The 15,358-nt window shown below is 49.0% G+C and overlaps 1 protein-coding gene across 2 annotated transcripts in view; it reads right to left on the bottom strand.

Moving 5' to 3' along the window:
- Positions 1-5,625: 5,625 nt before the first annotated feature.
- mdn1 (midasin AAA ATPase 1) overlaps positions 5,626-15,358 on the bottom strand; it is an 83,880-nt gene continuing 74,147 nt past the window's right edge. The window contains exons 82-102 of one of the 2 annotated variants that reach the window (XM_038289210.1): positions 14,489-14,670; positions 14,191-14,352; positions 13,969-14,106; positions 12,339-12,474; positions 12,052-12,221; positions 11,819-11,953; positions 11,544-11,685; positions 10,080-10,366; positions 9,845-10,003; positions 9,664-9,765; positions 9,385-9,580; positions 9,145-9,309; positions 8,912-9,066; positions 8,747-8,836; positions 8,543-8,658; positions 8,286-8,460; positions 8,098-8,171; positions 7,883-7,997; positions 7,071-7,137; positions 6,338-6,480; positions 5,626-6,270 (exon numbers count right to left, since the gene is read on the bottom strand). In XM_038289210.1, coding sequence (XP_038145138.1) covers positions 6,085-6,270; positions 6,338-6,480; positions 7,071-7,137; positions 7,883-7,997; positions 8,098-8,171; positions 8,286-8,460; positions 8,543-8,658; positions 8,747-8,836; positions 8,912-9,066; positions 9,145-9,309; positions 9,385-9,580; positions 9,664-9,765; positions 9,845-10,003; positions 10,080-10,366; positions 11,544-11,685; positions 11,819-11,953; positions 12,052-12,221; positions 12,339-12,474; positions 13,969-14,106; positions 14,191-14,352; positions 14,489-14,670 — 3,095 coding nt within the window. In that variant the 3' untranslated portion in view covers positions 5,626-6,084. Of the gene's footprint in view, positions 6,271-6,337; positions 6,481-7,070; positions 7,138-7,882; positions 7,998-8,097; positions 8,172-8,285; positions 8,461-8,542; positions 8,659-8,746; positions 8,837-8,911; positions 9,067-9,144; positions 9,310-9,384; positions 9,581-9,663; positions 9,766-9,844; positions 10,004-10,079; positions 10,367-11,543; positions 11,686-11,818; positions 11,954-12,051; positions 12,222-12,337; positions 12,475-13,968; positions 14,107-14,190; positions 14,353-14,488; positions 14,671-15,358 lie in introns of both variants that reach the window. The other variant, XM_038289209.1, reaches the window with a different exon arrangement.

Genomic DNA, 15,358 nt, shown 5'->3' with positions numbered 1-15,358 from the left:
CTATCACTGTCCCTACATAGTTAGCATGGCTATCACTGTCCCTACACAGTTAGCATGGCTATCACTGTCCCTACACAGTTAGCATGGCTATCACTGCCCCTACAGAGTTAGCATTGCTATCACTACCCCTACAGAGTTAGCATGGCTATCACTGTCCCTACACAGTTAGCATGGCTATCACTGCTCCTACACAGTTAGCATGGCTATCACTGCTCCTACATAGTTAGCATGGCTATCACTGCTCCTACACAGTTAGCATGGCTATCACTGCCCCTACAGAGTTAGCATGGCTATCACTGCCCCTACAGAGTTAGCATGGCTATCACTGCCCCTACATAGTTAGCATGGCTATCACTGCCCCTACAGAGTTAGCATTGCTATCACTGCTCCTACACAGTTAGCATGGCTATCACTGTCCCTACATAGTTAGCATGGCTATCACTGTCCCTACACAGTTAGCATGGCTATCACTGTCCCTACACAGTTAGCATGGCTATCACTGCCCCTACAGAGTTAGCATTGCTATCACTACCCCTACAGAGTTAGCATGGCTATCACTGTCCCTACACAGTTAGCATGGCTATCACTGCTCCTACACAGTTAGCATGGCTATCACTGCTCCTACATAGTTAGCATGGCTATCACTGCTCCTACACAGTTAGCATGGCTATCACTGCCCCTACAGAGTTAGCATGGCTATCACTGCCCCTACAGAGTTAGCATGGCTATCACTGCCCCTACATAGTTAGCATGGCTATCACTGCCCCTACAGAGTTAGCATTGCTATCACTGCTCCTACATAGTTAGCATGGCTATCACTGCCCCTACATAGTTAGCATGGCTATCACTGCCCCTACAGAGTTAGCATTGCTATCACTACCCCTACATAGTTATTATGGCTATCACTGTCCCTACACAGTTAGCATGGCTATCACTGCTCCTACACAGTTAGCATGGCTATCACTGTCCCTACACAGTTAGCATGGCTATCACTGTCCCTACATAGTTAGCATGGCTATCACTGTCCCTACACAGTTAGCATGGCTATCACTGCTCCTACATAGTTAGCATGGCTATCACTGTCCCTACACAGTTAGCATGGCTATCACTGCCCCTACATAGTTAGCATGGCTATCACTGCCCCTACATAGTTAGCATGGCTATCACTGCCCCTACAGAGTTAGCATGGCTATCACTGCCCCTACACAGTTAGCATGGCTATCACTGCTCCTACATAGTTAGCATGGCTATCACTGCCCCTACAGAGTTAGCATTGCTATCACTGCTCCTACATAGTTAGCATGGCTATCACTGCTCCTACATAGTTAGCATGGCTATCACTGCCCCTCCATAGTTAGCATGGCTATCACTGTCCCTACACAGTTAGCATGGCTATCACTGCTCCTACACAGTTAGCATGGCTATCACTGTCCCTACACAGTTAGCATGGCTATCACTGTCCCTACATAGTTAGCATGGCTATCACTGTCCCTACACAGTTAGCATGGCTATCACTGTCCCTACACAGTTAGCATGGCTATCACTGTCCCTACATAGTTAGCATGGCTATCACTGTCCCTACACAGTTAGCATGGCTATCACTGTCCCTACACAGTTAGCATGGCTATCACTGTCCCTACACAGTTAGCATGGCGATCACTGTCCCTACACAGTTAGCATGGCTATCACTGTCCCTACATAGTTAGCATGGCTATCACTGTCCCTACACAGTTAGCATGGCTATCACTGTCCCTACATAGTTAGCATGGCTATCACTGCCCCTACAGAGTTAGCATTGCTATCACTGCTCCTACATAGTTAGCATGGCTATCACTGCTCCTACATAGTTAGCATGGCTATCACTGCCCCTACATAGTTAGCATGGCTATCACTGTCCCTACACAGTTAGCATGGCTATCACTGTCCCTACACAGTTAGCATGGCTATCACTGTCCCTACACAGTTAGCATGGCTATCACTGCTCCTACACAGTTAGCATGGCTATCACTGTCCCTACACAGTTAGCATGGCTATCACTGTCCCTACACAGTTAGCATGGCTATCACTGCTCCTACATAGTTAGCATGGCTATCACTGCCCCTCCATAGTTAGCATGGCTATCACTGTCCCTACACAGTTAGCATGGCTATCACTGCTCCTACACAGTTAGCATGGCTATCACTGTCCCTACACAGTTAGCATGGCTATCACTGTCCCTACATAGTTAGCATGGCTATCACTGTCCCTACACAGTTAGCATGGCTATCACTGTCCCTACACAGTTAGCATGGCTATCACTGTCCCTACATAGTTAGCATGGCTATCACTGTCCCTACACAGTTAGCATGGCTATCACTGTCCCTACACAGTTAGCATGGCTATCACTGTCCCTACACAGTTAGCATGGCGATCACTGTCCCTACACAGTTAGCATGGCTATCACTGTCCCTACATAGTTAGCATGGCTATCACTGTCCCTACACAGTTAGCATGGCTATCACTGTCCCTACATAGTTAGCATGGCTATCACTGCCCCTACAGAGTTAGCATTGCTATCACTGCTCCTACATAGTTAGCATGGCTATCACTGCTCCTACATAGTTAGCATGGCTATCACTGCCCCTACATAGTTAGCATGGCTATCACTGTCCCTACACAGTTAGCATGGCTATCACTGTCCCTACACAGTTAGCATGGCTATCACTGTCCCTACACAGTTAGCATGGCTATCACTGCTCCTACACAGTTAGCATGGCTATCACTGTCCCTACACAGTTAGCATGGCTATCACTGTCCCTACACAGTTAGCATGGCTATCACTGTCCCTACACAGTTAGCATGGCTATCACTGTCCCTACATAGTTAGCATGGCTATCACTGTCCCTACATAGTTAGCATGGCTATCACTGTCCCTACACAGTTAGCATGGCTATCACTGTCCCTACATAGTTAGCATGGCGATCACTGTCCCTACACAGTTAGCATGGCTATCACTGTCCCTACATAGTTAGCATGGCTATCACTGTCCCTACACAGTTAGCATGGCTATCACTGTCCCTACATAGTTAGCATGGCTATCACTGCCCCTACAGAGTTAGCATTGCTATCACTGCTCCTACATAGTTAGCATGGCTATCACTGCTCCTACATAGTTAGCATGGCTATCACTGCCCCTACATAGTTAGCATGGCTATCACTGTCCCTACACAGTTAGCATGGCTATCACTGCTCCTACACAGTTAGCATGGCTATCACTGTCCCTACACAGTTAGCATGGCTATCACTGTCCCTACATAGTTAGCATGGCTATCACTGTCCCTACACAGTTAGCATGGCTATCACTGTCCCTACACAGTTAGCATGGCTATCACTGTCCCTACACAATTAGCATGGCTATCACTGTCCCTACATAGTTAGCATGGCTATCACTGTCCCTACATAGTTAGCATGGCTATCACTGTCCCTACACAGTTAGCATGGCTATCTCTGCCCCTACAGAGTTAGCATGGCTAGCACTGCCCCTACATAGTTAGCATGGCTATCACTGCCCCTACATAGTTAGCATGGCTATCACTGTCCCTACATAGTTAGCCTGGCTATCACTGCCCCTACATAGTTAGCATGGCTATCACTGCCCCTACACAGTTAGCATGGCTATCACTGTCCCTACACAGTTAGCATGGCTATCACTGTCCCTACACAGTTAGCATGGCTATCACTGTCCCTACACAGTTAGCATGGCTATCTCTGCCCCTACAGAGTTAGCATGGCTAGCACTGCCCCTACATAGTTAGCATGGCTATCACTGCCCCTACATAGTTAGCATGGCTATCACTGTCCCTACATAGTTAGCCTGGCTATCACTGCCCCTACATAGTTAGCATGGCTATCACTGCCCCTACATAGTTAGCCTGGCTATCACTGCCCCTACATAGTTAGCATGGCTATCACTGCCCCTACATAGTTAGGGTTTCATTTCCCTCTGGGATCAGCTTCATAGTCATGCTAGGACACTTTGATTTTATTTATTTTGCTCAGGCTACTCGTAAGCCCACAGCCCACCAAATGTTAAAAAGGCAATATTATTGCCATTACTGTTAATATAAAGTAGAGATTTTACACATTCAGTAATAAATGTCACAGTGGATGGTATGGGGGGGGTGGTCATTTAAGAAGAGGAATGTAACCCCCCCTTAACTCAAGTACTGTTTATGACACAAAAGTTGACCTAAAAGCATGGCCCAATGTCCTTATGGACAAAGGACATTCTTTTGAGGACCAGCATGTTCACATTTTTGGACAAAGAAGACAGGTGGTTTGAGAGGGGCGTGAAGGAAGCCATCTTTGTTAAGAAAGAAAACCAACCTTTAATAGAGGAGGTGGACTCAGATTTCAGCTTTCAAAAACCTACAATGCAGCAATTGAGTTGATTCCTCCCCTCTATCATGGCAACCCCAACCCCCATAGAGGGGACCAAATCACCTCGCCTATTGGGCCAGGCCAACAATTCCCTTTAACGACCCCCCCTTTCAGAGACATAGACAGGTATGGGGCATTGCAGGCTAACAAAGAAGCCAAACGACCCCCATTCCAAAGGGGGGGACCCGTTTCAATTTGCATGTTTTCTTAACTAAAACAAGGATTTGTTGGGCTACTGTATAAAACCTGGAACTCAACGCTATTTCTGACATTTTTAATTGAAAACGCTTCCTGGATGGAAGAGAAACATCTTCAAACTTGGAAACAAAGTCCAGTGGATTGTTTTTTTTTATTTTGGCCTAGAAGGTGCCTCAACTCTCCCAGTCTTCAAATATACCTGCTAATAATGGATCCAGTGTGGATCCTGTCCTTTCAGCAGTACTGTGATGGTCCAAGGCTTACTTTTATTGTCTAAATATCCAACCTGAATTTAAATGTCTATTAATCTATAAGCTCAACCAAAACTTCAAATTGTATCCCCTGATTTGATCAGAAATGAGATGCACTGATCTACATTTATACCATTTTTCATCAGACTGGATTTCTGCTATAACCACGTCCTTTTCGCAGCGATCAGTGACGGGATCAGGATCACTGCTGTGCAGCGCCTGCTGATCAGGGAAATGTAGTTTAAATTATCATTATATAACAGAATAATTATCACTGATGATGTGTGAGTTTATTACACCTTAAAATCAGCTGCCTGTTGCGTGTTAGAACTGATGTTTTCAACAGTCTTCATTCTGTATGTGGCAATGATGTGGGAATGGAATGAGAGCGGTGTCCTTCCACTAAGAACAAAGTGTAATATTGTGATAAGGCTGCAGCCATGGATGTCTCCTCATTTACAAACATGTAAAATGTGATGATGCCGCAGACTGGAGATGAATAAAATGCTTTTCTAACTGTGATTGACGTCCACTTCCTGAGATGTGAGCCCGAAGGGGAATGCAGCTGCCTTTTGTAACTCTAAGCAACTTCTCTGATCTGAATCTGTTGTCATGCCTCCTGGTTATTTAATACATGAACATTATGAAGTGTTTTTCAAAGAGTTTGTCCTGAGTGATCTCTTTTCAGGAAAAAAAAAACTGGAGAGAAACCTGCAAGGTGTAGAGACAGAGCCTATCTTAAACAAACAATAAAAAATCTGAGCCATAAATCTTTATTATCATTGGTTAAACAAATGGTTGCAATCTGTGGAGGAGAAGAAGCGTTTTCTTTCTCTCTGTGGAACAACCATAAATTATTTTCATTATTCACAGCAGCAGGTAAAGATGACATAACTGCTCATTTCTGCTCATGTTCACATTAAAAAGTTTCCTACACGTGTTGTGAGGCTTTCCATGTCGACAGCAGCTGAACCAAACATGGAAATAATGACTGTAGGTGGATATCCTGACAGGGCTTTCACCCTGCTGGCTTCTCCAAGGCACATTATTAGTCCCCCTCTAGAACATCATGACCTTCAGAAGAGTCGTTGATGTTGCCTGATGTTGGTCTGTGAGTCAAAGTGCTGGGAAACCTCCCATTAAAGGCACAAAAGGAAAGTTTCCTGAAGCAGCAGCAGATCCGATCTTCCTCCTGAGGATGAAGCTCCTCGTCTGTTTATTGGTCAGCAGCGGTGATGAGTTCAAACCACTGCCTGAGTGCGTCGCTCAGGGTCTCCGGCAAGGTGTTGACGTCTCGCAGGATGACGTAGAAAGGGAAGGGGAACTCCTCCATGTAGGAGCGGATCTCTGGTAACTCTCCAGGTCCTTTGAAAACGGGCACCTTGATGTCCAGGATGGAGTCCTGCACCAAACAGAGAGTTAAACGCAGAGCTACAGGTAGAGATGGAGCAAAGCGGTCTCCGCCTTACCCGAGTGTTGGGGTTGTCCAGCGCCACGAAGATCACAAAGATGTTGGCGGTGCGCGCCGCCTGCACGGCTGCCATCACGCGCTCCTTGCCCTCCAGGAACAGCCCCCTGCCGTCGGACACGATGAGCAGCAGCTGGGCCGTCTCTGAAGGAGAGACGGTCACAGGAGGAAAGAAGGTCAAAAAGATAAACAACATTGGAAGGTTCTGAACCTAAATACCCAGTCTGACACAGAGCGGCGGTCCACAAACCCACCTTTATCTGATTCCGTTATTCATCATCATTAATATAAAGATTCATTTTATTATTATATCATTATTTATACTTACCAGTATCAATACCATTATCATTTAATAACACTTTTTATGAGCAACTATTATGATCATTATCGCTATTTTTGTGTTATCGTAAAAATGTTCATTATTGCTATTAAGATGTATTATTACCATTATCACTAACGTTGCTCTCATCATTAACAATATTCATCATCAATATAATGAGTAAATCTAGGTGCCATGGTTCTATAGAAGTTCTATCCAGGGTCCTGGGCACAGACTGGTCTCCTGTGGGAGCTGTCCATGGTCCTTAATCATTCTAACTATTGTCAGCAACATCTGGGAAACTGACAAAGGCTCCAAAACTCAGGACCTTCTACATAAAAGATGCCATGGGGCTGTAGGGGGGCGGCTCTAGGGTAAAGAAACAGGAGGTCAGGATGCAGAATGCTGGTCTCACCAGAGGTTATGGATCCTGGGATGTGCTGCCGGGCCGACAGAAACATTTTCGTTGACGTCTCCAGAAACTGGGTTAGAGAAAGAGAAGACCGTTAGACTGATGAAAGTTTAAACAGAAGTCAGCAGACAGCGGTCGAGTCTCGCGGCCAGAGGTCAACCTCTGCTGCTAGGGGTCAAGCCCCGCGGCGAGAGGTCAACCTCTGCTGCTAGGGGTCAAGCCCCGCGGCCAGAGGTCAACCTCTGTTGCCAGGGGTCGAGTCTCGCAGCCAGGGGTCAAGCCCCGAGGCCAGAGGTCAACCTCTGCCACCGGGGATAGAGTCTCGCGGCCAGAGGTCGAGCCCCGCGACCAGAGGTCAACCTCTGCCACCGGGGATAGAGTCTCGCGGCCAGAGGTCGAGCCCCGCGACCAGAGGTCAACCTCTGCCACCGGGGGTCGAGTCTCGCGGCCAGAGGTCGAGCCCCGCGACCAGAGGTCAACCTCTGCCACCGGGGGTCGAGTCTCACGGCCAGAGGTCGAGCCCTGTGGCCAGAGGTCGACTACTGCCACCGGGGGTCGAGCCCTGCAGCCAGAGGTCAACCTCTGGCGCCAGGGGTCGAGTCTCGCGGCCAGAGGTCGACTACTGCCACCGGGGGTCGAGCCCCGCGACCAGAGGTCAACCTCTGCCGCCACGGGTCGAGTCTCGTGGCCAGAGGTCGACTACTGCCACCGGGGGTCGAGCCTCGCAGCCAGGGGTTGACCTCCAACCTCCGTGGCTGAGGGTTGACCTCTGCGGCCTTCAGCCCAGACATCAGGGTTTCAGGATGAACTCCCACCTGTGCGATCCTGGTCTTCTTCTGCTGGAACTGACAGAGGCGGAGAATTCGCGCGCCGGACTCGTCGTTAAACTGCTGCTGGAAAGGATGCAGGAGCTGCATCTGCTCGCCAAAACTAGAAACAAGTTACAATGATTTATCCTCCTGACTGGGCTAATATCACATCATTTCTGAGTGAATGCAGCAGCATGAAAAGGCAGAAGCTGTGGAGTCACCTGCACACAGACACCTGTCCCACCTCCAGCAGGGTGAGAGCGTTGATGATCACAGACAGCGACTCAAACGCCAGCTGTAGGAGAGGAGAGGATCCGTTACAAGAAGAACTGAATGGGTTTCCATGACTAAGATGTTTCAGAGGTTACTGTACCCCCCCTCCCTTCAGCCCCCTCCTCAGGCCTCCTACCTGCTTGGAGTGGTTGTCCACCATGCTGGAGGAGTCGTCCACTGCCAGACAGATCTGGTACTCTCTCTTGCTGGGCTTGGTCCTTCTCAGCCAGATCTTGTCTTTGCGGAACTGGCTGGCGATGTACGGGATGACCTTCCGCATGTTCAGACGCTTCCCTGTGCGGTAATCCCCCCTGAGGAGAGGCCACACACACACATAATCATCATCGGTGGGGGTGGGGCACGTTAATGTGAAGCGGCTGTCTGAGGTCTGACCTGAGCTTGGCGGCCTGCGTGGGTTCCAGGATGAGGCGGAGCTGCTCGCAGAGCTGCTGCGACAGAGCCGAGGTCAGGGTCTGGTACCGGAGCCACATGGAGGCTGCTGCTGCCTCCTGGGAACAAGCACAACATCAGGGTCCAGTCTGACATCACATCCTCTCCAGGATCAGAGGCATCCTAAATGTTTCACACTCTACTCACCTCCTCCTGAGAACCTGGAGCTAGTCTCCTCCAGGACTCCAGCTGCAGCTCCATCTCCCTCCTCAGCTCCTCTGGGTCTCGCTCTGGTTTCTGCAGGAGGAAAATCGGCCGTTAGAGGCTCAGCCTGTTGGACGGACGCCGTTTCAAACCCGGGCCTCATCCTACCTGCACGGGGTGCAGCAGGAGCTCAGGAACAGTATGGATGCTGGATTCTCTGCCTCTTTCAGCTCGCTCCTCCTCTACGGGTTGATGTTGTCGGTCCTTCGGCCTCTCGTCTTCCTCATCCTGCTGCTGCGCCTCCATTTCTCCGCCCTCCACACCTGCAGACCAATGAGGACGTAGAAGCGGGTTACTGGAGGGAGACGCAGCCACCAAGGAAAAATAAGAACAACAGAAACCTTTCTGGGAGAACTTGGCAGCCTCCAGGTGGTCAGGCTTCAGCTCCTCTACGTCGGCAGATTTCAGCTGTTCCTCTTGGTCCTCCGTTTCCATGGCGACATCCTCCTCCTCCTCCTGGTCCCTCTGAGGTCCTGCTGCCTTTTCTTGCTCCGCACTGGCGACATCTGAAAGCGGTTATCAGAGCGGTTATTGGGTATCGGAGGCGGATCAGGACGCCGGCAGTGAGGCAGACCACCGACCGTAAGTCTGCGCGTCGTACGCCGCCTCTCCATCTTTGATGTGTTCGTACAGCTCAGACTCCTGCTGGCCTTCGGTCTGCCTGTTCTCCGTGCGCTCCTGGCTGCCCTCCACCGTACGCAGGCGCTTGCTGACGCGCTCGTTGTAGTCGCCCGTGGACCGTTCCTTATCTGCTCGGCCGGGTTTCCTCTTGTAGCTCTGAGAAGGGACGGCGTGACGAGATCGTTTCAGTGGAAAAGAACCGACAGGTGAACTAACGAGAAGCGCCGCAGCAGCCGTACCTGCGTCTTGCTCCGAGTCTGTGTCTGTGAGGCCATCCTGGCCGTCAGCTTGGACTGGTGGCCCTCTGATTGGCTGGCGTCAGCCGCTCCACTGCCATGCTCCTAGAGGGGGTGGGGGGGTGGAGCAGTCAGTAATCATCCAGGAGGGAACCCAAAGCCACAGACCTGGATCCTCCGTTACCTCCTTGGCCTGGTCTCTCTCTGAAGCCGCCCCCGCCAGCTCCACCGCCGCCTCGCTCTGAATGTTCTCCTCTCCAGTCTGACCGTCCGCGCTGTGCTCCTTCCTCTCAGCAGAAGCAGGCTCCTCGTCGTCCCCTTCCTCCTCCTCCTCCTGTTCCGCCTGACGGAGCAGAAGCGGCTGAGTTAACGGTTCCTGTGATCTTCACAGATTCAAAAACATCTGTTCACATCCAGACCTTCGCTTTATCTCCGCCGTCCTTCGGTGCAGTCGCCTCCTCTCTTTCTTCCCGTCCCTCCTTATCCTCCTCCCCCTCCTTTTCTTCGTCCTCATCAGCAGCCTCCTCCTCTTCTGATACCTTCTCCTGTCCTTTCTCCTCCTCCTCCTCCTCCGTCTGTGGCTCCTCCTCTCTAGGGTTCTCCTCCATCTCAGTGTCTCCCGGCTCCTCTTCCTCTCCATCTTTCTGTTCTCCTTCTTTCTCCTCCAGTTCCGGGGCTTTGTCAGCGATATCTAACGGGTTCTCCTCTGAAAAGTCAGAAACCAGAATCAGAGTTTGTGGAAAGATGGAATTCAAGCTCCTGTCAGACCTTGATGATTTAGACCAGCATCTGCCTGACGTACGGAAAATCAGCCAAAAACGCTGGAATACGTTTTGTTAAAGTTATGAGCACACTGAAACAAGTCGACAGTTCCAGGTCAGTTATCTGATGGTCGTCATCCGTTCAGTGTCAGTTCCTCATCAGTCGTGGCGTCTAGCTGATCCTAAACCTCTGAGTAACTTCTGAGTAACTTATCCAGAACTTCTCTCCAAGCATATCAAGGTATCTGCCGTGTTCCAGACGAGCGCTGAACATGTTTCTAACTTCCAGCTACTGTATAATGGCGTATTGGCAGCGTTTTGGTATAAAGGGGGTTAACAGGAGGAAACCGTCAGTTCTCCTCCAGACTTCATCCCCATCATAGGGTGAGCCAGAAGGGGAGTGATGGATCCTCCCTGCGTTCACGCCCACCACCAACACACTTCCTAGCAGACATGACGCTCAATCTGATGACACCAAAAGCTTTCTTTTTCTTTCTTCTTTTTTTTTTTTGCCGGGTGGTAAACAGCAGCTGGGTTAAGGTTCAAAGGGTTCAAAGACATCATTTTATGCAGACTGGGCGCCTCCTGAGGGAAGCATCTTTAATTGATGCTTCCTAATGCCCATGAAATGATGCTTGTCCATTATTTCATGGGCATTACGCTGCTGTGCGTTATGCAGAAGTTAGGCTGTCGTTGGACAGAAGTTCTGGACTTGTTATGAATACTCTATCTATACGACAAAAATAGAAAAAATCCATAGAAAGTTCAGCGTATGACAGCATTTTAGGAGATTCTGGGACGTCAGGCAGATAAATCAGCACTGTGTGACAGGAGTCTCACAATTTATGTGTTTGGAGGCTGTTTTAAAAGAGAAGAAACACACAAGAAGAAGAAGAGCTTCCAGAGTGGATTTCATTTAGTTCATTTAACTGGTACCTTCAGGGGAAACCATCAGACATGTGCAACAAAAAAACCAAGATGGACGCCACGCTAAACTGGACACACAGCTCCAGTTTAGAGCATCGGTCTGAACAGTTGGGGTAAAGATCAGCTGATAAAAGTTGTTTTGTTCCTGATCTGCTCAGGAGGCAGCAGGAAACGTTGATCAGCAGCAGCCCTCACCATCTCCCTCGCACTCCTCATCCTCTCCAGCCTCTTCATCCTGGTCCAGGTTGAGGTCCTCTGGCAGATCCATGGCCTCTGGCTCCGGTCTCTTGTCCTGCTGACCGTGGAAGGGGTCCACCTCATTCTCATCAAACTCTCTCTGGGAAAAGGAAGACCTCAGATATTAGTTATTGTCTCTAAACCCAGGATGAGATCTCTGAAGATCTACCAGATATTTGGAAGGTTTCATGATTTGATTCTCTAGTGGAGTTTCTCCTCCGATCTAAAGTCACCTGATCTCCTTGCTCGTGGATCTTCTCCGCCTCCTCCTCACACATCTGTTCATCCTCCTCCTGGCTCTTCTTCTTCTCCGTGTTGGACTCTGCTGCATCCAAGTTGTCGTCCTTGGCAACCAGTTCGGATTCTCCCTGAGAAATCGTCATAGAAGGCGACGGTTAGTGCTTCCTCCTGGAAAAACCAGCGTTCCCATCATCTTCATCCCAGGAGGAACCCTGCTGAGCGGTACCTGATCCATGCCCTGTCCAGACTCCTCTTCCTTATCACTCCCCTCCTCCTCATCATCTTCATCATCACCCCACATTCTCTCGTCCAAAGTGTCCGTCTGACCTTCTCCCAGGTCTCCCATCTTTTTATCCAGCTCCTCTTTATCCTCCTCCTCAGACTCCTCTTCCTCACCTGTAAAGCATCCAGAGAAGCTTTGGGTCATTGATCTGAGCGGGGAAACACTAACATCTAAACAGAGAGAGGGTCAAAGGTTATACCAGCAGACTTCTGGCCCTCAGCTCCACTCACCGGCTTCATTCTGCTCTCCATCATGCACCCGTCCATCAAAGTCTTCAGACATTTCAATGGCATTGTCTTCACTCTTGATGTTTTCTTTATCCTGCTGCTCCTCCTTCTCCACCCCCTCCTGGAAGGTGTCCTCCACCTGGAGGGAAAGGTCAGAGGTTAGCAGTCTGTATCACAGGCGTAACTTTCTGAAGGACTGGTGTGGACATGTCCCCACAGACTTTGGCCGGGTGGGGACAGTCCCCACCAATAATCTCTGCTTTTTTTCGCTCATTTATTTTAGCCAAAGGTAACAGAGGTTGGGTGCAGCTATCTGTGTTCAGAGCGTTTGAGTCAGTGTTTCATTTCCTCCTCTGTCCCACTGCTCCTGTGTCCCTCCTCTTAGTGTTACATCATCTGATCTGTCGCTTTGAGACTTCTGATTTATGGTCATATTTCGATGTTTGCTTAACTAAAAGTTAGCAGACGGGTTTGTTGGTGTTGTTTTTGATCAGGACCTGTCTTTTAAATCCCATATCAAAGAGGTTTCTAGAATTTCCTTCTTTCATCTGAGGAATATTGCAGAAATGATAAATATCCTGTCCAGGGTTGATGCTGAGAAACTAGTCCATGCATTTGTTGTAATTCTTTACTATCAGGAAGTCCACAAACTGTAGTTAAAAGCCTTCAGCTGATCCAAAATGCTGCAGCCAGAGTTCTGATGAAAATGAAAAAGAGAGATCATATCTCGCCTATCCTGGCTTCTCTTCATTGGCTTCCAGTTTTAGTCCGTGAGGCAGACACCCTGTCTACTTTTAAGGCTAGGCTTAAAACTTTCCTTTTTGATAAAGCTTCTAGTTAGAGTGGCTCAGGTTATCCTGAGCTATCTCTAAAGTTCTGCTGCTATAGGCTTAGACTGCTGGAGGACATAGGGACCCCTTTTTCATCATTCTGCTTCATTCTATCTCTATTCTCCCACTCTGCAGAATCTGTTAGTTCAATCTCTAACGTTCTGCTCTCTCTGCTATTTTCTGATAGTAGCTTTATAGATGTTGGAAATCGGTCTGTTTTCCAGTGTAGTCCTGTTTCTCTGACTGTGACTAACTGGATGTGCTCTCTTCATCCTCTGACATGGGAGCTGGCTCGGAGCTCATCTGCCTGGCTGTGTGTTTCCTGGACAGGGCCGCCTGTGGAGCTGGTTGACAGCTGCCTTTTGTATCTATGCTTCTTTCTGTATGTCTGCTTCTGTCTCCTTGAACCCCAGTCGGCCTCTTTGCTTGGGTTGCTCAACAATCATGTAGTCATTGTCAGGAGGTTTTTAAAATGGCTCAGTTTCATCATTCATAAAAAAAACAAAACAAAGCTGGATGTTTCTTTCACCCAATAGGGATGAAGAAGTGTGTAAAAAAATAATTTTGCATTAAAGTTTAAAAATGAAAACGGAGATAGTTAAAAGAGATTCCAGAACCATGAATGAAGCGGTTTGCTTTGTGTGAAGGATATTACTGGGAGCTGATATCTGGGTCAGCAGGATGTTAGAACAACCTGTGATCCACTGCTGGCAGCAGGAGCGGGTCCTCAGAGAAAGCTATGGGACGGATATACAGACGCTGAAGGAGGAGGAGCACGGGACAAATCTAAACGTTTCCATCACCTGATCTTCAGTCTCGATTTTGTCGCTGACATCTTTGGAGCCTTCTCCCTCTCCAATGCCGCCGCCCTCATAGTCATGAAACTCTGTGGCGCCCTCTCCATCTCCGCCAGGCAGCAGCTCCTGGGGCAGGCAGAAACCCTGACCCGGACCACAAGCAGAGGTTAGTTCTTCCCCCAAACGTCACATGTGGTCATTGGTCAGGTAATGTGGGTTAATCCGTACCTTCTGGGCCAGCTCTGTGAAGATGCCGGACAGAACAGAGAGCAGCTTCCCTGTGCATCTGTGCACTCCGACCGACACAGACAGGTAGTGACGCACCAGGTCTGAGTAAATCCCCAGCAGTGGTTCGAAACGGACCAACATCCTGCAGGCGCGGTTCAGCTCCTGGAACACAGACCAGAGCAGCCAGCAGAAGGTCAACCAACCAGCAGAGGTTAAGACTCACTAAGCTACGCTGCAGAGGATGGAGGATGGGCCTCCTGGCGATGAACAGAGCAGTTCAGCTCAGACATGGAGATACCTGAAGCTGTGGTGGCTGACAGGAATCCCTGTGTCTCCTCATACGGCTCAGAAGCTCAGTTACTCCCATATTCACGCTGCCAACAGACAAAGCCTCCAGATCAGCTTCCAGCTCCTCCTCCAGCAGCCGAGTCAGATGACCAGGCTTCAGCAGGTCCTCCACAGGCTCCTCGGTTTCCTCGTCTGAGGCAACAGACAGGACACAGAGAATTAGATATCTGGATTACTTTCTTTCCCAGTGGAAAACAGAGCACTTCGCTCTCAATCTGCAGGTTTACTAGTGGTTCCTAGAAATTCTAAAAGTAGAATGGGAGGCAGATCTTTTAGTTATCAGGCTCCTCTCCTGTGGAACCAACTACCAGTTTTAGTCCGTGAGGCAGACAGCCTGTCTACTTTTAAGGCTAGGCTTAAAACTTTCCTTTTTGATAAAGCTTCTAGTTAGAGTGGCTCAGGTTATCCTGAGCTATCTCTATAGTTCTGCTGCTATAGGCTTAGACTTTTGGAGGACATAGGGACCCCTTTTTCATCATTCTATCTCTATTCTCCCACTCTGCAGAATCTGTTCGTCTGCCTGGCTGTGTGTTTCCTGGACGGGGCCGCCTGTGGAGCTGGTTGACAGTTGCCTTTTGTATCTATGCTTCTTTTTCTATGTCTGCTTCTGTCTCCTTGAACCGCAGTCAGCCTCAGCAGATGGCTGCTCACACTGAGCCTGGTTCTGCTGGAGGTTTCTTCCTGTTCAAAGGGAGTTTTTCCTCTCCACTGTCGCTACAAGCATGCTTAGTGTGAGGGATTGCTGAAGAGTCAATGAGTCGATGCAATCAGCTGGTTTTCCTTAGATAGAAAACTTTGAATCAATCTGACTGGATGATCT

The sequence above is a fragment of the Cyprinodon tularosa genome, unplaced genomic scaffold (assembly GCF_016077235.1).
Source record: "Cyprinodon tularosa strain WSP-4 unplaced genomic scaffold, ASM1607723v1 ctg266, whole genome shotgun sequence".
NCBI lineage: Eukaryota > Metazoa > Chordata > Actinopteri > Cyprinodontiformes > Cyprinodontidae > Cyprinodon > Cyprinodon tularosa.
This window is presented reverse-complemented; position numbering and strand designations above follow the sequence as displayed.